Source organism: Haliotis asinina, chromosome 1, assembly GCF_037392515.1.
Source record: "Haliotis asinina isolate JCU_RB_2024 chromosome 1, JCU_Hal_asi_v2, whole genome shotgun sequence".
NCBI classification, from domain to species: domain Eukaryota; kingdom Metazoa; phylum Mollusca; class Gastropoda; order Lepetellida; family Haliotidae; genus Haliotis; species Haliotis asinina.
This window is the reverse complement of record NC_090280.1, coordinates 105,732,738-105,757,023: the sequence shown is the minus strand read 5'-3', so window position 1 is coordinate 105,757,023 and position 24,286 is coordinate 105,732,738. Positions and strand designations below refer to the sequence as shown.

The 24,286-nt window shown below is 45.9% G+C and overlaps 1 protein-coding gene across 1 annotated transcript in view; it reads right to left on the bottom strand.

The window, feature by feature from the left end:
- Positions 1-24,286, bottom strand: part of LOC137257894 (uncharacterized) — a 79,918-nt gene that overhangs the window by 25,929 nt on the left and 29,703 nt on the right. The window contains exon 5 of the mRNA XM_067795396.1: positions 22,624-22,810. Coding sequence (XP_067651497.1) covers positions 22,624-22,810 — 187 coding nt within the window. The remainder of the gene's footprint in view (positions 1-22,623; positions 22,811-24,286) is intronic.

Genomic DNA, 24,286 nt, shown 5'->3' with positions numbered 1-24,286 from the left:
AATATTTAGTGACTGCACTGAAACAGGTTGTACAGGAACTGGGGTATATTTAGTGACTGCACTGAAACAGGTCGTACAGGTGGTGGGGCATATTTAGTGACTGCACTGAAACAGGTCGTACAGGTGGTGGGGCATTCATAGCGAACTCACCGAAACAGGTTGTACAGGAGGTGGGGTAATTTTAGTGACTGCACTGAAACAGGTTGTACAGAGGGTGGGGAATATTTAGTGACTGCACTGAAACAGGTTGTACAGGAACTGGGGCATACTTAGCGAACTCACTGAAACAGGTTGTACAGGAGGTGGGGTATATTTAGTGACTGCACTGAAACAGGTTGTACAGGGGGTGGGGTTATTTTACTGACTGCACTGAAACAGGTCGTACAGGAACTGGGGTATATTTAGTGACTGCACTGAAACAGGTTGTACAGGAGGTGGGGTATATTTAGTGACTGCACTGAAACAGGTCGTACAGGTGGTGGGGCATTCATAGCGAACTCACCGAAACAGGTTGTACAGGAGGTGGGGTAATTTTAGTGACTGCACTGAAACAGGTTGTACAGGAAGCGGGGTATCTTTAGTGACTGCACTGAAACAGGTTGTACAGGAGGTGGGGTATATTTAGTGACTGCACTGAAACAGGTTGTACAGGAGGTGGGGTATATTTAGTAACTGCACTGAAACAGGTCGTACAGGTGGTGGGGAATATTTAGTGATTGCACTGAAACAGGTCGTACAGGAAGCGGGGTATATTTAGTGACTGCACTGAAACAGGTTGTACAGAGGGTGGGGAATATTTAGTGATTGCACTGAAACAGGTCGTACGGGAAGCGGGGTATATTTAGTGACTGCACTGAAACAGGTCGTACAGGAGGTGGGGTATCTTTAGTGACTGCACTGAAACAGGTTGTACAGAGGGTGGGGTATATTTAGTGACTGCACTCAAACAGGTTGTACAGGGGGAGCGGCATACTTAGCGAACTCACTGAAACAGGTTGTACAGGAGGTGGGGTATCTTTAGTGACTGCACTGAAACAGGTTGTACAGAGGGTGGGGTATATTTAGTGACTGCACCGAAACAGGTCGTACAGGTGGTGGGGCATATTTAGTGATTGCACTGAAACAGGTCGTACAGGAAGTGGGGTATATTTAGTGACTGCACTGAAACAGGTTCTACAGGAGGTGGGATAATTTTAGTGACTGCACTGAAACAGGTTGTACAGGGGGTGGGATATATTTAGTGACTGCGGTGAAACAGGTCGTACAGGTGGTGGGGCATATTTAGTGATTGCACTGAAACAGGTCGTACAGAGGGTGGGGAATATTTAGTGATTCCACTGAAACAGGTCGTACAGGTGGTGGGGCACACTTACCGAACTCACTGAAACAGGTTGTACAGGAGGTGGGGTAATTTTAGTGACTGCACTGAAACAGGTCGTAGAGGAGGTGGGCATACTTAGCGAACTTCCTGAAACAGGTCGTACAGGAGGTGGGGAATATGTAGTGACTGCACTGAAACAGGTTGTACAGGGGGTGGGGTATATTTAGTGACTGCACTGAAACAGGTCGTACAGGTGGTGGGGCATTTTTAGTGATTGCACTGAAACAGGTCGTACAGGAAGCGGGATATATTTAGTGACTGCACTGAAACAGGTTGTACAGGAGGTGGGGTATATTTAGTGACTGCACTGAAACAGGTCGTACAGGTGGTGGGGCATATTTAGTGATTGCACTGAAACAGGTCGTACAGGAAGTGGGGTATATTTAGTGACTGCACTGAAACAGGCACAGGAGGTGGGGTATATTTAGTGACTGCACTGAAACAGGTTGTACAGGAGGTGGGGTATATTTAGTGACTGCACTGAAACAGGTTGTACAGGAGGTGGGGTATATTTAGTGACTGCACTGAAACAGGTTGTACAGGAGGTGGGGTATCTTTAGTGACTGCACTGAAACAGGTTGTACAGAGGGTGGGGAATATTTAGTGACTGCACTGAAACAGGTTGTACAGGAACTGGGGTATATTTAGTGACTGCACTGAAACAGGTTGTACAGGAGGTGGGGTATATTTAGTGACTGCACTGAAACAGGCTCTGCAGGAGGTGGGGTATATTTAGTGACTGCACTGAAACAGGCTGTACAGGAGGTGGGGTATATTTAGTGACTGCACTGCAACAGGTCGTACAGGTGGTGGGGCATTTTTAGTGACTGCACTGAAACAGGTCGTACAGGAAGCGGGATATATTTAGTGACTGCACTGAAACAGGTTGTACAGGAGGTGGGGTATATTTAGTGACTGAACTGAAACAGGTCGTACAGGTGGTGGGGCATATTTAGTGATTGCACTGAAACAGGTCGTACAGGAAGTGGGGTATATTTAGTGACTGCACTGAAACAGGCACAGGAGGTGGGGTATATTTAGTGACTGCACTGAAACAGGTTGTACAGGAGGTGGGGTATATTTAGTGACTGCACTGAAACAGGTTGTACAGGGGGTGGGGTATATTTAGTGACTGCACTGAAACAGGTCGTACAGGTGGTGGGGCATACTTAGCGAACTCACTGAAACAGGTTGTACAGGAGGTGGGGTATATTTAGTGACTGCACTGAAACAGGTTGTACAGGGGGTGGGGTTATTTTACTGACTGCACTGAAACAGGTCGTACAGGAACTGGGGTATATTTAGTGACTGCACTGAAACAGGTTGTACAGGAGGTGGGGTATATTTAGTGACTGCACTGAAACAGGTCGTACAGGTGGTGGGGCATTCATAGCGAACTCACCGAAACAGGTTGTACAGGAGGTGGGGTAATTTTAGTGACTGCACTGAAACAGGTTGTACAGGAAGCGGGGTATCTTTAGTGACTGCACTGAAACAGGTTGTACAGGAGGTGGGGTATATTTAGTGACTGCACTGAAACAGGTTGTACAGGAGGTGGGGTATATTTAGTAACTGCACTGAAACAGGTCGTACAGGTGGTGGGGAATATTTAGTGATTGCACTGAAACAGGTCGTACAGGAAGCGGGGTATATTTAGTGACTGCACTGAAACAGGTTGTACAGAGGGTGGGGAATATTTAGTGATTGCACTGAAACAGGTCGTACGGGAAGCGGGGTATATTTAGTGACTGCACTGAAACAGGTTGTACAGGAGGTGGGGTATATTTAGTGACTGCACTGAAACAGGTTGTACAGGAACTGGGGTATGTTTAGTGACTGCACTGAAACAGGTTGTACAGGAGGTGGGGTATATTTAGTGACTGCACTGAAACAGGCTGTGCAGGAGGTGGGGTATATTTAGTGACTGCACTGAAACAGGCTGTACAGGAGGTGGGGTATATTTAGTGACAGCACTGCAACAAGTCGTACAGGTGGTGGGGCATTTTTAGTGACTGCACTGAAACAGATCGTACAGGAAGCGGGATATATTTAGTGACTGCACTGAAACAGGTTGTACAGGAGGTGGGGTATATTTAGTGACTGCACTGAAACAGGCACAGGAGGTGGGGTATATTTAGTGACTGCACTGAAACAGGCACAGGAGGTGGGGTATATTTAGTGACTGCACTGAAACAGGTTGTACAGGAGGTGGGGTATATTTAGTGACTGCACTGAAACAGGTTGTAAAGGGGGTGGGGTATATTTAGTGACTGCACTGAAACAGGTCGTACAGGTGGTGGGGCATACTTAGCGAACTCACTGAAACAGGTTGTACAGGAGGTGGGGTATATTTAGTGACTGCACTGAAACAGGTTGTACAGGGGGTGGGGTAATTTTACTGACTGCACTGAAACAGGTCGTACAGGAACTGGGGTATATTTAGTAACTGCACTGAAACAGGTTGTACAGGAGGTGGGGTATATTTAGTGACTGCACTGAAACAGGTTGTACAGGAAGCGGGGTATATTTAGTGACTGCACTGAAACAGGTTGTACAGGAGGTGGGGTATATTTAGTGACTGCACTGAAACAGGTTGTACAGGAGGTGGGGTATATTTAGTGACTGCACTGAAACAGGTTGTACAGAGGGTGGGGAATATTTAGTGATTGCACTGAAACAGGTCGTACGGGAAGCGGGGTATATTTAGTGACTGCACTGAAACAGGTTGTACAGGAGGTGGGGTATATTTAGTGACTGCACTGAAACAGGTTGTACAGGAGGTGGGGTATGTTTAGTGATTGCACTGAAACAGGTTGTACAGGAAGCGGGGTATATTTAGTGACTGCACTGAAACAGGTTGTACAGGAGGTGGGGTATATTTAGTGACTGCACTGAAACAGGTTGTACAGGAAGCGGGGTATGTTTAGTGACTGCACTGAAACAGGTTGTACAGGAGGTGGGGTATATTTAGTGACTGCACTGAAACAGGCTGTGCAGGAGGTGGGGTATATTTAGTGACTGCACTGAAACAGGCTGTACAGGAGGTGGGGTATATTTAGTGACAGCACTGCAACAGGTCGTACAGGTGGTGGGGCATTTTTAGTGACTGCACTGAAACAGATCGTACAGGAAGCGGGATATATTTAGTGACTGCACTGAAACAGGTTGTACAGGAGGTGGGGTATATTTAGTGACTGCACTGAAACAGGCACAGGAGGTGGGGTATATTTAGTGACTGCACTGAAACAGGCACAGGAGGTGGGGTATATTTAGTGACTGCACTGAAACAGGTTGTACAGGAGGTGGGGTATATTTAGTGACTGCACTGAAACAGGTTGTACAGGGGGTGGGGTATATTTAGTGACTGCACTGAAACAGGTCGTACAGGTGGTGGGGCATACTTAGCGAACTCACTGAAACAGGTTGTACAGGAGGTGGGGTATATTTAGTGACTGCACTGAAACAGGTTGTACAGGGGGTGGGGTAATTTTACTGACTGCACTGAAACAGGTCGTACAGGAACTGGGGTATATTTAGTGACTGCACTGAAACAGGTTGTACAGGAGGTGGGGTATATTTAGTGACTGCACTGAAACAGGTACAGGAAGCGGGGTATATTTAGTGACTGCACTGAAACAGGTTGTACAGGAGGTGGGGTATATTTAGTGACTGCACTGAAACAGGTTGTACAGGAGGTGGGGTATATTTAGTGACTGCACTGAAACAGGTTGTACAGAGGGTGGGGAATATTTAGTGATTGCACTGAAACAGGTCGTACGGGAAGCGGGGTATATTTAGTGACTGCACTGAAACAGGTTGTACAGGAGGTGGGGTATATTTAGTGACTGCACTGAAACAGGTTGTACAGGAGGTGGGGTATGTTTAGTGATTGCACTGAAACAGGTTGTACAGGAAGCGGGGTATATTTAGTGACTGCACTGAAACAGGTTGTACAGGAGGTGGGGTATATTTAGTGACTGCACTGAAACAGGTTGTACAGGAAGCGGGGTATATTTAGTGACTGCACTGAAACAGGTTGTACAGGAGGTGGGGTATATTTAGTGACTGCACTGAAACAGGCACAGGAGGTGGGGTATATTTAGTGACTGCACTGAAACAGGCACAGGAGGTGGGGTATATTTAGTGACTGCACTGAAACAGGTTGTACAGGAGGTGGGGTATATTTAGTGACTGCACTGAAACAGGTTGTACAGGGGGTGGGGTATATTTAGTGACTGCACTGAAACAGGTCGTACAGGTGGTGGGGCATACTTAGCGAACTCACTGAAACAGGTTGTACAGGAGGTGGGGTATATTTAGTGACTGCACTGAAACAGGTTGTACAGGGGGTGGGTAGTTTTACTGACTGCACTGAAACAGGTCGTACAGGAACTGGGGTATATTTAGTGACTGCACTGAAACAGGTTGTACAGGAGGTGGGGTATATTTAGTGACTGCACTGAAACAGGTTGTACAGGAAGCGGGGTATATTTAGTGACTGCACTGAAACAGGTTGTACAGGAGGTGGGGTATATTTAGTGACTGCACTGAAACAGGTTGTACAGGAGGTGGGGTATATTTAGTGACTGCACTGAAACAGGTTGTACAGAGGGTGGGGAATATTTAGTGATTGCACTGAAACAGGTCGTACGGGAAGCGGGGTATATTTAGTGACTGCACTGAAACAGGTTGTACAGGAGGTGGGGTATATTTAGTGACTGCACTGAAACAGGTTGTACAGGAGGTGGGGTATGTTTAGTGACTGCACTGAAACAGGTTGTACAGGAAGCGGGGTATATTTAGTGACTGCACTGAAACAGGTTGTACAGGAGGTGGGGTATATTTAGTGACTGCACTGAAACAGGTTGTACAGGAAGCGGGGTATATTTAGTGACTGCACTGAAACAGGTTGTACAGGAGGTGGGGTATATTTAGTGACTGCACTGAAACAGGCACAGGAGGTGGGGTATATTTAGTGACTGCACTGAAACAGGCACAGGAGGTGGGGTATATTTAGTGACTGCACTGAAACAGGTTGTACAGGAGGTGGGGTATATTTAGTGACTGCACTGAAACAGGTTGTACAGGGGGTGGGGTATATTTAGTGACTGCACTGAAACAGGTCGTACAGGTGGTGGGGCATACTTAGCGAACTCACTGAAACAGGTTGTACAGGAGGTGGGGTATATTTAGTGACTGCACTGAAACAGGTTGTACAGGGGGTGGGTAATTTTACTGACTGCACTGAAACAGGTCGTACAGGAACTGGGGTATATTTAGTGACTGCACTGAAACAGGTTGTACAGGAGGTGGGGTATATTTAGTGACTGCACTGAAACAGGTCGTACAGGTGGTGGGGCATACTTAGCGAACTCACTGAAACAGGTTGTACAGGAGGTGGGGTATATTTAGTGACTGCACTGAAACAGGTTGTACAGGAAGCGGGGTATATTTAGTGACTGCACTGAAACAGGTCGTACAGGTGGTGGGGCATATTTAGTGATTGCACTGAAACAGGTCGTACAGGAAGTGGGGTATATTTAGTGACTGCACTGAAACAGGCACAGGAGGTGGGGTATATTTAGTGACTGCACTGAAACAGGTTGTACAGGAGGTGGGGTATATTTAGTGACTGCACTGAAACAGGTTGTACAGGGGGTGGGGTATATTTAGTGACTGCACTGAAACAGGTCGTACAGGTGGTGGGGCATACTTAGCGAACTCACTGAAACAGGTTGTACAGGAGGTGGGGTATATTTAGTGACTGCACTGAAACAGGTTGTACAGGGGGTGGGGTTATTTTACTGACTGCACTGAAACAGGTCGTACAGGAACTGGGGTATATTTAGTGACTGCACTGAAACAGGTTGTACAGGAGGTGGGGTATATTTAGTGACTGCACTGAAACAGGTCGTACAGGTGGTGGGGCATTCATAGCGAACTCACCGAAACAGGTTGTACAGGAGGTGGGGTAATTTTAGTGACTGCACTGAAACAGGTTGTACAGGAAGCGGGGTATCTTTAGTGACTGAACTGAAACAGGTTGTACAGGAGGTGGGGTATATTTAGTGACTGCACTGAAACAGGTTGTACAGGAGGTGGGGTATATTTAGTAACTGCACTGAAACAGGTCGTACAGGTGGTGGGGAATATTTAGTGATTGCACTGAAACAGGTCGTACAGGAAGCGGGGTATATTTAGTGACTGCACTGAAACAGGTTGTACAGAGGGTGGGGAATATTTAGTGATTGCACTGAAACAGGTCGTACGGGAAGCGGGGTATATTTAGTGACTGCACTGAAACAGGTTGTACAGGAGGTGGGGTATATTTAGTGACTGCACTGAAACAGGTTGTACAGGAACTGGGGTATATTTAGTGACTGCACTGAAACAGGTTGTACAGGAGGTGGGGTATATTTAGTGACTGCACTGAAACAGGCTGTGCAGGAGGTGGGGTATATTTAGTGACTGCACTGAAACAGGCTGTACAGGAGGTGGGGTATATTTAGTGACAGCACTGCAACAGGTGGTACAGGTGGTGGGGCATTTTTAGTGACTGCACTGAAACAGATCGTACAGGAAGCGGGATATATTTAGTGACTGCACTGAAACAGGTTGTACAGGAGGTGGGGTATATTTAGTGACTGCACTGAAACAGGCACAGGAGGTGGGGTATATTTAGTGACTGCACTGAAACAGGCACAGGAGGTGGGGTATATTTAGTGACTGCACTGAAACAGGTTGTACAGGAGGTGGGGTATATTTAGTGACTGCACTGAAACAGGTTGTACAGGGGGTGGGGTATATTTAGTGACTGCACTGAAACAGGTCGTACAGGTGGTGGGGCATACTTAGCGAACTCACTGAAACAGGTTGTACAGGAGGTGGGGTATATTTAGTGACTGCACTGAAACAGGTTGTACAGGGGGTGGGGTAATTTTACTGACTGCACTGAAACAGGTCGTACAGGAACTGGGGTATATTTAGTGACTGCACTGAAACAGGTTGTACAGGAGGTGGGGTATATTTAGTGACTGCACTGAAACAGGTCGTACAGGTGGTGGGGCATACTTAGCGAACTCACTGAAACAGGTTGTACAGGAGGTGGGGTATATTTAGTGACTGCACTGAAACAGGTTGTACAGGAAGCGGGGTATATTTAGTGACTGCACTGAAACAGGTTGTACAGGAGGTGGGGTATATTTAGTGACTGCACTGAAACAGGTTGTACAGGAGGTGGGGTATATTTAGTGACTGCACTGAAACAGGTTGTACAGAGGGTGGGGAATATTTAGTGATTGCACTGAAACAGGTCGTACGGGAAGCGGGGTATATTTAGTGACTGCACTGAAACAGGTCGTACAGGAACTGGGGTATATTTAGTGACTGCACTGAAACAGGTTGTACAGGAGGTGGGGTATATTTAGTGACTGCACTGAAACAGGTCGTACAGGTGGTGGGGCATACTTAGCGAACTCACTGAAACAGGTTGTACAGGAGGTGGGGTATATTTAGTGACTGCACTGAAACAGGTTGTACAGGAAGCGGGGTATATTTAGTGACTGCACTGAAACAGGTTGTACAGGAGGTGGGGTATATTTAGTGACTGCACTGAAACAGGTTGTACAGGAGGTGGGGTATATTTAGTGACTGCACTGAAACAGGTTGTACAGAGGGTGGGGAATATTTAGTGATTGCACTGAAACAGGTCGTACGGGAAGCGGGGTATATTTAGTGACTGCACTGAAACAGGTTGTACAGGAGGTGGGGTATATTTAGTGACTGCACTGAAACAGGTCGTACAGGTGGTGGGGCATTCATAGCGAACTCACCGAAACAGGTTGTACAGGAGGTGGGGTAATTTTAGTGACTGCACTGAAACAGGTTGTACAGGAAGCGGGGTATCTTTAGTGACTGAACTGAAACAGGTTGTACAGGAGGTGGGGTATATTTAGTGACTGCACTGAAACAGGTTGTACAGGAGGTGGGGTATATTTAGTAACTGCACTGAAACAGGTCGTACAGGTGGTGGGGAATATTTAGTGATTGCACTGAAACAGGTCGTACAGGAAGCGGGGTATATTTAGTGACTGCACTGAAACAGGTTGTACAGAGGGTGGGGAATATTTAGTGATTGCACTGAAACAGGTCGTACGGGAAGCGGGGTATATTTAGTGACTGCACTGAAACAGGTTGTACAGGAGGTGGGGTATATTTAGTGACTGCACTGAAACAGGTTGTACAGGAACTGGGGTATATTTAGTGACTGCACTGAAACAGGTTGTACAGGAGGTGGGGTATATTTAGTGACTGCACTGAAACAGGCTGTGCAGGAGGTGGGGTATATTTAGTGACTGCACTGAAACAGGCTGTACAGGAGGTGGGGTATATTTAGTGACAGCACTGCAACAGGTCGTACAGGTGGTGGGGCATTTTTAGTGACTGCACTGAAACAGATCGTACAGGAAGCGGGATATATTTAGTGACTGCACTGAAACAGGTTGTACAGGAGGTGGGGTATATTTAGTGACTGCACTGAAACAGGCACAGGAGGTGGGGTATATTTAGTGACTGCACTGAAACAGGCACAGGAGGTGGGGTATATTTAGTGACTGCACTGAAACAGGTTGTACAGGAGGTGGGGTATATTTAGTGACTGCACTGAAACAGGTTGTACAGGGGGTGGGGTATATTTAGTGACTGCACTGAAACAGGTCGTACAGGTGGTGGGGCATACTTAGCGAACTCACTGAAACAGGTTGTACAGGAGGTGGGGTATATTTAGTGACTGCACTGAAACAGGTTGTACAGGGGGTGGGGTAATTTTACTGACTGCACTGAAACAGGTCGTACAGGAACTGGGGTATATTTAGTGACTGCACTGAAACAGGTTGTACAGGAGGTGGGGTATATTTAGTGACTGCACTGAAACAGGTCGTACAGGTGGTGGGGCATACTTAGCGAACTCACTGAAACAGGTTGTACAGGAGGTGGGGTATATTTAGTGACTGCACTGAAACAGGTTGTACAGGAAGCGGGGTATATTTAGTGACTGCACTGAAACAGGTTGTACAGGAGGTGGGGTATATTTAGTGACTGCACTGAAACAGGTTGTACAGGAGGTGGGGTATATTTAGTGACTGCACTGAAACAGGTTGTACAGAGGGTGGGGAATATTTAGTGATTGCACTGAAACAGGTCGTACGGGAAGCGGGGTATATTTAGTGACTGCACTGAAACAGGTCGTACAGGAACTGGGGTATATTTAGTGACTGCACTGAAACAGGTTGTACAGGAGGTGGGGTATATTTAGTGACTGCACTGAAACAGGTCGTACAGGTGGTGGGGCATACTTAGCGAACTCACTGAAACAGGTTGTACAGGAGGTGGGGTATATTTAGTGACTGCACTGAAACAGGTTGTACAGGAAGCGGGGTATATTTAGTGACTGCACTGAAACAGGTTGTACAGGAGGTGGGGTATATTTAGTGACTGCACTGAAACAGGTTGTACAGGAGGTGGGGTATATTTAGTGACTGCACTGAAACAGGTTGTACAGAGGGTGGGGAATATTTAGTGATTGCACTGAAACAGGTCGTACGGGAAGCGGGGTATATTTAGTGACTGCACTGAAACAGGTTGTACAGGAGGTGGGGTATATTTAGTGACTGCACTGAAACAGGTCGTACAGGTGGTGGGGCATTCATAGCGAACTCACCGAAACAGGTTGTACAGGAGGTGGGGTAATTTTAGTGACTGCACTGAAACAGGTTGTACAGGAAGCGGGGTATCTTTAGTGACTGAACTGAAACAGGTTGTACAGGAGGTGGGGTATATTTAGTGACTGCACTGAAACAGGTTGTACAGGAGGTGGGGTATATTTAGTAACTGCACTGAAACAGGTCGTACAGGTGGTGGGGAATATTTAGTGATTGCACTGAAACAGGTCGTACAGGAAGCGGGGTATATTTAGTGACTGCACTGAAACAGGTTGTACAGAGGGTGGGGAATATTTAGTGATTGCACTGAAACAGGTCGTACGGGAAGCGGGGTATATTTAGTGACTGCACTGAAACAGGTTGTACAGGAACTGGGGTATATTTAGTGACTGCACTGAAACAGGTTGTACAGGAGGTGGGGTATATTTAGTGACTGCACTGAAACAGGCTGTGCAGGAGGTGGGGTATATTTAGTGACTGCACTGAAACAGGCTGTACAGGAGGTGGGGTATATTTAGTGACAGCACTGCAACAGGTCGTACAGGTGGTGGGGCATTTTTAGTGACTGCACTGAAACAGATCGTACAGGAAGCGGGATATATTTAGTGACTGCACTGAAACAGGTTGTACAGGAGGTGGGGTATATTTAGTGACTGCACTGAAACAGGCACAGGAGGTGGGGTATATTTAGTGACTGCACTGAAACAGGCACAGGAGGTGGGGTATATTTAGTGACTGCACTGAAACAGGTTGTACAGGAGGTGGGGTATATTTAGTGACTGCACTGAAACAGGTTGTACAGGGGGTGGGGTATATTTAGTGACTGCACTGAAACAGGTCGTACAGGTGGTGGGGCATACTTAGCGAACTCACTGAAACAGGTTGTACAGGAGGTGGGGTATATTTAGTGACTGCACTGAAACAGGTTGTACAGGGGGTGGGGTAATTTTACTGACTGCACTGAAACAGGTCGTACAGGAACTGGGGTATATTTAGTGACTGCACTGAAACAGGTTGTACAGGAGGTGGGGTATATTTAGTGACTGCACTGAAACAGGTCGTACAGGTGGTGGGGCATACTTAGCGAACTCACTGAAACAGGTTGTACAGGAGGTGGGGTATATTTAGTGACTGCACTGAAACAGGTTGTACAGGAAGCGGGGTATATTTAGTGACTGCACTGAAACAGGTTGTACAGGAGGTGGGGTATATTTAGTGACTGCACTGAAACAGGTTGTACAGGAGGTGGGGTGTATTTAGTGACTGCACTGAAACAGGTTGTACAGAGGGTGGGGAATATTTAGTGATTGCACTGAAACAGGTCGTACGGGAAGCGGGGTATATTTAGTGACTGCACTGAAACAGGTTGTACAGGAGGTGGGGTATATTTAGTGACTGCACTGAAACAGGTTGTACAGGAGGTGGGGTATGTTTAGTGACTGCACTGAAACAGGTTGTACAGGAAGCGGGGTATATTTAGTGACTGCACTGAAACAGGTTGTACAGGAGGTGGGGTATATTTAGTGACTGCACTGAAACAGGTTGTACAGGAAGCGGGGTATATTTAGTGACTGCACTGAAACAGGTTGTACAGGAGGTGGGGTATATTTAGTGACTGCACTGAAACAGGCACAGGAGGTGGGGTATATTTAGTGACTGCACTGAAACAGGCACAGGAGGTGGGGTATATTTAGTGACTGCACTGAAACAGGTTGTACAGGAGGTGGGGTATATTTAGTGACTGCACTGAAACAGGTTGTACAGGAAGCGGGGTATATTTAGTGACTGCACTGAAACAGGTTGTACAGGAGGTGGGGTATATTTAGTGACTGCACTGAAACAGGTTGTACAGGAGGTGGGGTATATTTAGTGACTCCACTGAAACAGGTTGTACAGGGGGTGGGTAATTTTACTGACTGCACTGAAACAGGTCGTACAGGAACTGGGGTATATTTAGTGACTGCACTGAAACAGGTTGTACAGGAGGTGGGGTATATTTAGTGACTGCACTGAAACAGGCACAGGAGGTGGGGTATATTTAGTGACTGCACTGAAACAGGCACAGGAGGTGGGGTATATTTAGTGACTGCACTGAAACAGGTTGTACAGGAGGTGGGGTATATTTAGTGACTGCACTGAAACAGGCTGTACAGGGGGTGGGGTATATTTAGTGACTGCACTGAAACAGGTCGTACAGGTGGTGGGGCATACTTAGCGAACTCACTGAAACAGGTTGTACAGGAGGTGGGGTATATTTAGTGACTGCACTGAAACAGGTTGTACAGGAGGTGGGGTATATTTAGTGACTGCACTGAAACAGGTTGTACAGGAGGTGGGGTATGTTTAGTGACTGCACTGAAACAGGTTGTACAGGAAGCGGGGTATATTTAGTGACTGCACTGAAACAGGTTGTACAGGAGGTGGGGTATATTTAGTGACTGCACTGAAACAGGTTGTACAGGAAGCGGGGTATATTTAGTGACTGCACTGAAACAGGTTGTACAGGAGGTGGGGTATATTTAGTGACTGCACTGAAACAGGCACAGGAGGTGGGGTATATTTAGTGACTGCACTGAAACAGGCACAGGAGGTGGGGTATATTTAGTGACTGCACTGAAACAGGTTGTACAGGAGGTGGGGTATATTTAGTGACTGCACTGAAACAGGTTGTACAGGAAGCGGGGTATATTTAGTGACTGCACTGAAACAGGTTGTACAGGAGGTGGGGTATATTTAGTGACTGCACTGAAACAGGTTGTACAGGAGGTGGGGTATATTTAGTGACTCCACTGAAACAGGTTGTACAGGGGGTGGGTAATTTTACTGACTGCACTGAAACAGGTCGTACAGGAACTGGGGTATATTTAGTGACTGCACTGAAACAGGTTGTACAGGAGGTGGGGTATATTTAGTGACTGCACTGAAACAGGCACAGGAGGTGGGGTATATTTAGTGACTGCACTGAAACAGGCACAGGAGGTGGGGTATATTTAGTGACTGCACTGAAACAGGTTGTACAGGAGGTGGGGTATATTTAGTGACTGCACTGAAACAGGCTGTACAGGGGGTGGGGTATATTTAGTGACTGCACTGAAACAGGTCGTACAGGTGGTGGGGCATACTTAGCGAACTCACTGAAACAGGTTGTACAGGAGGTGGGGTATATTTAGTGACTGCACTGAAACAGGTTGTACAGGGGGTGGGGTAATTTTACTGACTGCACTGAAACAGGTCGTACAGGAACTGGGGTATATTTAGTGACTGCACTGAAACAGGTTGTACAGGAGGTGGGGTATATTTAGTGACTGCACTGAAACAGGTCGTACAGGTGGTGGGGCATACTTAGCGAACTCACTGAAACAGGTTGTACAGGAGGTGGGGTATATTTAGTGACTGCACTGAAACAGGTTGTACAGGAAGCGGGGTATATTTAGTGACTGCACTGAAACAGGTTGTACAGGAGGTGGGGTATATTTAGTGACTGCACTGAAACAGGTTGTACAGGAGGTGGGGTATATTTAGTGACTGCACTGAAACAGGTTGTACAGAGGGTGGGGAATATTTAGTGATTGCACTGAAACAGGTCGTACGGGAAGCGGGGTATATTTAGTGACTGCACTGAAACAGGTCGTACAGGAACTGGGGTATATTTAGTGACTGCACTGAAACAGGTTGTACAGGAGGTGGGGTATATTTAGTGACTGCACTGAAACAGGTCGTACAGGTGGTGGGGCATACTTAGCGAACTCACTGAAACAGGTTGTACAGGAGGTGGGGTATATTTAGTGACTGCACTGAAACAGGTTGTACAGGAAGCGGGGTATATTTAGTGACTGCACTGAAACAGGTTGTACAGGAGGTGGGGTATATTTAGTGACTGCACTGAAACAGGTTGTACAGGAGGTGGGGTATATTTAGTGACTGCACTGAAACAGGTTGTACAGAGGGTGGGGAATATTTAGTGATTGCACTGAAACAGGTCGTACGGGAAGCGGGGTATATTTAGTGACTGCACTGAAACAGGTTGTACAGGAGGTGGGGTATATTTAGTGACTCCACTGAAACAGGTCGTACAGGTGGTGGGGCATTCATAGCGAACTCACCGAAACAGGTTGTACAGGAGGTGGGGTAATTTTAGTGACTGCACTGAAACAGGTTGTACAGGAAGCGGGGTATCTTTAGTGACTGAACTGAAACAGGTTGTACAGGAGGTGGGGTATATTTAGTGACTGCACTGAAACAGGTTGTACAGGAGGTGGGGTATATTTAGTAACTGCACTGAAACAGGTCGTACAGGTGGTGGGGAATATTTAGTGATTGCACTGAAACAGGTCGTACAGGAAGCGGGGTATATTTAGTGACTGCACTGAAACAGGTTGTACAGAGGGTGGGGAATATTTAGTGATTGCACTGAAACAGGTCGTACGGGAAGCGGGGTATATTTAGTGACTGCACTGAAACAGGTTGTACAGGAGGTGGGGTATATTTAGTGACTGCACTGAAACAGGTTGTACAGGAACTGGGGTATATTTAGTGACTGCACTGAAACAGGTTGTACAGGAGGTGGGGTATATTTAGTGACTGCACTGAAACAGGCTGTGCAGGAGGTGGGGTATATTTAGTGACTGCACTGAAACAGGCTGTACAGGAGGTGGGGTATATTTAGTGACAGCACTGCAACAGGTCGTACAGGTGGTGGGGCATTTTTAGTGACTGCACTGAAACAGATCGTACAGGAAGCGGGATATATTTAGTGACTGCACTGAAACAGGTTGTACAGGAGGTGGGGTATATTTAGTGACTGCACTGAAACAGGCACAGGAGGTGGGGTATATTTAGTGACTGCACTGAAACAGGCACAGGAGGTGGGGTATATTTAGTGACTGCACTGAAACAGGTTGTACAGGAGGTGGGGTATATTTAGTGACTGCACTGAAACAGGTTGTACAGGGGGTGGGGTATATTTAGTGACTGCACTGAAACAGGTCGTACAGGTGGTGGGGCATACTTAGCGAACTCACTGAAACAGGTTGTACAGGAGGTGGGGTATATTTAGTGACTGCACTGAAACAGGTTGTACAGGGGGTGGGGTAATTTTACTGACTGCACTGAAACAGGTCGTACAGGAACTGGGGTATATTTAGTGACTGCACTGAAACAGGTTGTACAGGAGGTGGGGTATATTTAGTGACTGCACTGAAACAGGTCGTACAGGTGGTGGGGCATACTTAGCGAACTCACTGAAACAGGTTGTACAGGAGGTGGGGTATATTTAGTGACTGCACTGAAACAGGTTGTACAGGAAGCGGGGTATATTTAGTGACTGCACTGAAACAGGTTGTACAGGAGGTGGGGTATATTTAGTGACTGCACTGAAACAGGTTGTACAGGAGGTGGGGTATATTTAGTGACTGCACTGAAACAGGTTGTACAGAGGGTGGGGAATATTTAGTGATTGCACTGAAACAGGTCGTACGGGAAGCGGGGTATATTTAGTGACTGCACTGAAACAGGTTGTACAGGAGGTGGGGTATATTTAGTGACTGCACTGAAACAGGTTGTACAGGAGGTGGGGTATGTTTAGTGACTGCACTGAAACAGGTTGTACAGGAAGCGGGGTATATTTAGTGACTGCACTGAAACAGGTTGTACAGGAGGTGGGGTATATTTAGTGACTGCACTGAAACAGGTTGTACAGGAAGCGGGGTATATTTAGTGACTGCACTGAAACAGGTTGTACAGGAGGTGGGGTATATTTAGTGACTGCACTGAAACAGGCACAGGAGGTGGGGTATATTTAGTGACTGCACTGAAACAGGCACAGGAGGTGGGGTATATTTAGTGACTGCACTGAAACAGGTTGTACAGGAGGTGGGGTATATTTAGTGACTGCACTGAAACAGGTTGTACAGGGGGTGGGGTATATTTAGTGACTGCACTGAAACAGGTCGTACAGGTGGTGGGGCATACTTAGCGAACTCACTGAAACAGGTTGTACAGGAGGTGGGGTATATTTAGTGACTCCACTGAAACAGGTTGTACAGGGGGTGGGTAATTTTACTGACTGCACTGAAACAGGTCGTACAGGAACTGGGGTATATTTAGTGACTGCACTGAAACAGGTTGTACAGGAGGTGGGGTATATTTAGTGACTGCACTGAAACAGGTCGTACAGGTGGTGGGGCATACTTAGCGAACTCACTGAAACAGGTTGTACAGGAGGTGGGGTATATTTAGTGACTGCACTGAAACAGGTTGTACAGGAAGCGGGGTATATTTAGTGACTGCACTGAAACAGGTTGTACAGGAGGTGGGGTATATTTAGTGACTGCACTGAAACAGGTTGTACAGGAGGTGGGGTATATTTAGTGACTGCACTGAAACAGGTTGTACAGAGGGTGGGGAATATTTAGTGATTGCACTGAAACAGGTCGTACGGGAAGCGGGGTATATTTAGTGACTGCACTGAAACAGGTTGTACAGGAGGTGGGGTATATTTAGTGACTGCACTGAAACAGGTTGCACAGGAGGTGGGGTATATTTAGTGACTGCACTGAAACAGGTTGTACAGGAAGCGGGGTATATTTAGTGACTGCACTGAAACAGGTTGTACAGGAGGTGGGGTATATTTAGTGACTGCACTGAAACAGGTTGTACAGGAAGCGGGGTATATTTAGTGACTGCACTGAAACAGGTTGTACAGGAGGTGGGGTATATTTAGTGACTGCACTGAAACAGGCACAGGAGGTGGGGTATATTTAGTGACTGCACTGAAACAGGCACAGGAGGTGGGGTATATTTAGTGACTGCACTGAAACAGGTTGTACAGGAGGTGGGGTATATTTAGTGACTGCACTGAAACAGGTTGTACAGGGGGTGGGGTATATTTAGTGACTGCACTGAAACAGGTCGTACAGGTGGTGGGGCATACTTAGCGAACTCACTGAAACAGGTTGTACAGGAGGTGGGGTATATTTAGTGACTGCACTGAAACAGGTTGTACAGGGGGTGGGTAATTTTACTGACTGCACTGAAACAGGTCGTACAGGAACTGGGGTATATTTAGTGACTGCACTGAAACAGGTTGTACAGGAGGTGGGGTATATTTAGTGACTGCACTGAAACATGTCGTACAGGTGGTGGGGCATACTTAGCGAACTCACTGAAACAGGTTGTACAGGAGGTGGGGTATATTTAGTGACTGCACTGAAACAGGTTGTACAGGAAGCGGGGTATATTTAGTGACTGCACTGAAACAGGTTGTACAGGAGGTGGGGTATATTTAGTGACTGCACTGAAACAGGTTGTACAGGAGGTGGGGTATATTTAGTGACTGCACTGAAACAGGTTGTACAGAGGGTGGGGAATATTTAGTGATTGCACTGAAACAGGTTGTACGGGAAGCGGGGTATATTTAGTGACTGCACTGAAACAGGTTGTACAGGAGGTGGGGTATATTTAGTGACTGCACTGAAACAGGTTGTACAGGAGGTGGGGTATCTTTAGTGACTGCACTGAAACAGGTTGTACAGGAAGCGGGGTATATTTAGTGACTGCACTGAAACAGGTTGTACAGGAGGTGGGGTATATTTAGTGACTGCACTGAAACAGGTTGTACAGGAAGCGGGGTATATTTAGTGACTGCACTGAAACAGGTTGTACAGGAGGTGGGGTATATTTAGTGACTGCACTGAAACAGGTTGTACAGGAGGTGGGGTATATTTAGTGACTGCACTGAAACAGGTTGTACAGAGGGTGGGGAATATTTAGTGATTGCACTGAAACAGGTCGTACGGGAAGCGGGGTATATTTAGTGACTGCACTGAAACAGGTTGTACAGGAGGTGGGGTGTATTTAGTGACTGCACTGAAACAGGTTGTACAGGAGGTGGGGTATATTTAGTGACTGCACTGAAACAGGTTGTACAGGAGGTGGGGTATATTTAGTGACTGCACTGAAACAGGTCGTACAGGAGGTGGGGTATATTTAGTGACTGCACTGAAACAGGTTGTACAGGGGGTGGGGTATATTTAGTGACTGCACTGAAACAGGTTGTACAGGCGGTTGGGTGTATGTAGTGGCTGCTTTGAACAGGTTGTGCGGGAGGTGGGCTATGTATAGTAGTCCATTAAAACAGGTTCTACAGTTGGTAGGGGTATATAGTGACTGCATTCAACAGGTTCTACAGGAGATGGGTCATATATTATGACATTGAAAAGCTTGTACAGGAGGTATACTTGCTGCACTGACAAAGGTTGTTCAGGAGATTGGGTATATATAGTGGCTGCTTCGGCAAAAATTACACAGGAGGTGGAGTATGCATAGTGCCTGCGTTAATACAGGTTGTATAGGAGTTGGAATATGTATAGTGGCAGCGTTAATACGAGTTGTATAAGAGATCGGGTATATATAGTGGCTGCGTTAATACAGGTTGTATAGGAGGTGGAGTATATATAGTGGCTGCGTTAATACAGGTTGTATAGGAGGTGGAGTATATATAGTGGCTGCGTTAATACAGGTTGTATAGGAGTTGGAGTATGTATAGTGGCAGCGTTAATACGGGTTGTATAGGAGTTGGAATATGTATAGTGGCAGCGTTAATACGAGTTGTATAAGAGATCGGGTATATATAGTGGCTGCGTTAATACAGGTTGTATAGGAGGTGGAGTATATATAGTGGCTGCGTTAATACAGGTTGTATAGGAGGTGGAGTATATATAGTGGCTGCGTTAATACAGGTTGTATAGGAGTTGGAGTATGTATAGTGGCAGCGTTAATACAGGTTGTATAGGAGTTGGAATATGTATAGTGGCAGCGTTAATACGAGTTGTATAAGAGATCGGGTATATATAGTGGCTGCGTTAATACAGGTTGTATAGGAGGTGGAGTATATATAGTGGCTGCGTTAATACAGGTTGTATAGGAGGTGGAGTATATATAGTGGCTGCGTTAATACAGGTTGTATAGGAGTTGGAGTATGTATAGTGGCAGCGTTAATACAGGTTGTATAGGAGTTGGAATATGTATAGTGGCAGCGTTAATACGAGTTGTATAAGAGATCGGGTATATATAGTGGCTGCGTTAATACAGGTTGTATAGGAGGTGGAGTATATATAGTGGCTGCGTTAATACAGGTTGTATAGGAGGTGGAGTATATATAGTGGCTGCGTTAATACAGGTTGTATAGGAGTTGGAGTATGTATAGTGGCTGCGTTAATACAGGTTGTATTGGAGATCGGGTATATATAGTGGCTGCGTTAATACAGGTTGTATAGGAGGTGGAGTATATATAGTGGCTGCGTTAATACAGGTTGTATAGGAGGTGGAATATGTATAGTGGCTGCGTTAATACAGGTTGTATAGGAGGTGGAATATGTATAGTGGCAGCGTTAATACGGGTTGTATAGGAGGTGGAGTATATATAGTGGCTGCGTTAATACAGGTTGTATAGGAGGTGGAATATGTATAGTGGCTGCGTTAATACAGGTTGTATAGGAGGTGGAATATGTATAGTGGCAGCGTTAATACGGGTTGTATAGGAGGTGGAGTATATATAGTGGCTGCGTTAATACAGGTTGTATAGGAGGTGGAATATGTATAGTGGCTGCGTTAATACAGGTTGTATAGGAGGTGGAATATGTATAGTGGCAGCGTTAATACGGGTTGTATAGGAGGTGGAGTATATATAGTGGCTGCGTTAATACAGGTTGTATAGGAGGTGGAATATGTATAGTGGCTGCGTTAATACAGGTTGTATAGGAGGTGGAGTATATATAGCGACTGCGTTAATACAGGTTGTATAGGAGGTGGAATATGTATAGTGGCTGCGTTAATACAGGTTGTATAGGAGGTGGAGTATATATAGTGGCTGCGTTAATACGGGTTGTATAGGAGGTGGAATATGTATAGTGGCAGCGTTAATACGGGTTGTATAAGAGATCGGGTATATATAGTGGCTGCGTTAATACAGGTTGTATAGGAGGTGGAGTATATATAGTGGCTGCGTTAATACAGGTTGTATAGGAGATCGGGTATATATAGTGGCTGCGTTAATACAGGTTGTATAAGAGATTGGGTATATATAGTGGCTGCGTTTATACAGGTTGTACAGTAGATCGGGTATATATAGTGGCAGCGTTAATACAGGTTGTATAGGAGTTGGAGTATATATAGTGGCTGCGTTTATACAGGTTGTATAGGAGGTGGAGTATATATAGTGGCTGCGATAGTACAGGTTGTACAGTAGATCGGGTAGGTATAATGGCTGCGTTAATACAAGTTGTACAGTAGATCGGGTATATATAGTGGCTGCGATAGTACAGGTTGTACAGTAGATGGGGTATATATAGTGGCTGCGTTTATACAGGTTGTACAGTAGATCGGGTATATATAGTGGCTGCGTTAATACAGGTTGTATAGAAGTTGAAGTATATATAGTGGCTGCGTTTATACAGGTTGTATAGGAGTTGAAGTATATATAGTGGCTGCGATAGTACAGGTTGTACAGTAGATCGGGTAGGTATAGTGGCTGCGTTAATACAGGTTGTACAGTAGATCGGGTATATATAGTGGCTGCGTTAATACAGGTTGTATAGGAGGTGGAGTATATATAGCGGCTGCGTTAATACAGGTTGTATAGGAGGTGGAATATGTATAGTGGCTGCGTTAATATAGGTTGTACAGGATGTGGAATATATGTAGCGGCTGCGTTAATACAGGTTGTACAGGAGTTGGATTGTGTATAGTGGCAGCGTTAATACAGGTTGTACAGGATGTGGAATATATATAGTGGCTGCGTTAATACAGGTTGTACAGGAGTTGGATTATGTGTAGTGGCAGCGTTAATACAGGTTGTACAGGATGTGGAATATATGTAGCGGCTGCGTTAATACAGGTTGTACAGGAGTTGGATTATGTATAGTGGCTGCGTTAATACAGGTTGTACAGGATGTGGAATATATATATAGTGGCTGCGTTAATACAGGTTTTACAGGAGTTGGATTATGTATAGTGGCAGTGTTAATACAGGTTGTATAGGAGGTGGAGTATATATAGTGGCTGCGTTAATACAGGTTGTATAGGAGGTGGAGTATATATAGTGGCTGCATTGAAATCCGTTGTACAAGACGTCGCGTATATAGTGGCTGCACGGATACAGACTGCGCATGACGTGGTGTATGTATAGTGACTGAACTGAAAAAGGTTTTCCAACGGTTCGGGTATATACAGTCGCTGCATTCAAAGCAATATAACAGCCTATACAAGAAGTGGGGCATATATAATGGCTGCATAGAAATAGGTTGTACAGGAGGCAGGGTATATAGAGTGGCTACATTGATGCATGTTGTACTGGATGTGGAGTATCACTAGTTTATATACTGAGAGATGTTTATAAATACAGTTGAGGAGTGGTCCACTTTTCGTTAGACGTTATCGCTACCGGAATTGAAGTGGCCTAATTGACGGGTTTACATGGAAGGAAACAGTAGTTTTAAACAAAGAAACATGTGAGGATATAAATACCTTGCACCTGCATCAGATGAGGGGTAAAAGGTGTTTCGGGTATAACTTGGCTGGCGAACCACCGACAACGCTAACAGTGTGAAGTTGTTCCCGTCCACGAGGTACGTTCCAGCCTCTCCTGCACCCGAGGTTTCAGCCGTTATTATAAACGGACCACCACCATACGTGATACCCGTTGGGCGCAAGTCTAGAAGCAAGCGTAAGGAAATATGTGTTATGCTACTGCTCATTTAATGCCACCACATGTTGAGCAACACGAATTAATCTACTGTACATTCATGATGTGTTGTTACTGCAATAGTGCGAACAATTAACCAAATCTGTTCTATAAATTCACGAAGAACGTCAAGAGAACAACCAGTGTTAATTACCCACTTCAGCAGGTTCCATGTGAAGGAAAGATTATCTGTGAACATTGTACAGATAGACCACTGGAAGTCAGATTTTCCATGGGTGGTAACGATAAGGGTATTCTGACTTGTCAGCCCTTCTTCTCAGCTTTGAACTGATCAAATATGTACAACCTCGAGCTAAACAACTGACAAATCGGCATTGGTGCAGATCAACACAAACTTTCAAATATTAATATCAGTATTAAAAACACACGAATGTCTGTACCATTTCCACCAAAGTTATAAGCTATTTCACAGGAGTAAGGTGAGGCGAGGTGAGGTGAGGCGAGGTGAGGCGAGGCGAGGTGAGGCGAGGTGAGAAGAGGTGAAGCGAGGTGAGGTGAGGTGAAGCGAGATGAGGTGAGGCGAGGTGAGATGAGGCGTGGTGAGATGAGGTGAGGCGAGATGAGGTGAGGCGAGGTGAGATGAGGTGAAGCGAGGTGAGGCGAGGCGAGGTGAGGTGAAGCGAGGTGAGGCGAGGCGAGGTGAGGTGAGGCGAGGTGAGGTGTTGCTACATAAATACAACGTTCATCAGAGCATCTAATGACATAAAGACCAGTGCGTGTACACATGTGATGACTCAGTGATCTAAAGACACAAAGATCAGTGCCTGCATACAACTGAGGACTCCGGGATCTAAAAACAAATAGATCAATAGATACACACATCTGATGACGTCGAGGACCTAAAGCCATAACATTAGATCGCTATCTGACATGATATAATCTAGCATCCAAAAGAAACGCCACCAAATATTTTCTCTGGTCCAAAACAAAACTTAAGCAAAATATGGTAACGTTAGGTGTTTTACTGTAAAAAAACAATTATTCAGCGACAGTATTTCATGGATAACAAAGAGAAAAAAGACACAGCTCGTGATTTAATATCACCTGAATGACATTTGGGTGCATTATCCAGTTGTGTGCATTATCCAGTATTCGATCACCAATGGAGAATGGGAGCTTTTAAAACTTTCTGGGTAGTACATATTGTTCAGTGGCGGGTGTGGCCACCCCTTGCAGTGATGTAGGCCCCAACCCGGCGTGGAACTAAGTCGGTACGTTTTCTGACGGGTAATTAGGAATCCGACGCCATTCCTTTTGCAGGGCAGCTACCAAAGCGTTTCTCGTCAATGACTGATGTTGGCGTTTCCAAATACCACGACCCAGCTATTCCCAAAGGTGCTCATTTGAGGACAGGTCTTGAAGGGCTGGAACTTGCTTTCGTCACTACAGTTCACTCTTCACCAGTTTCGCTGCTGTCAGTGTGGC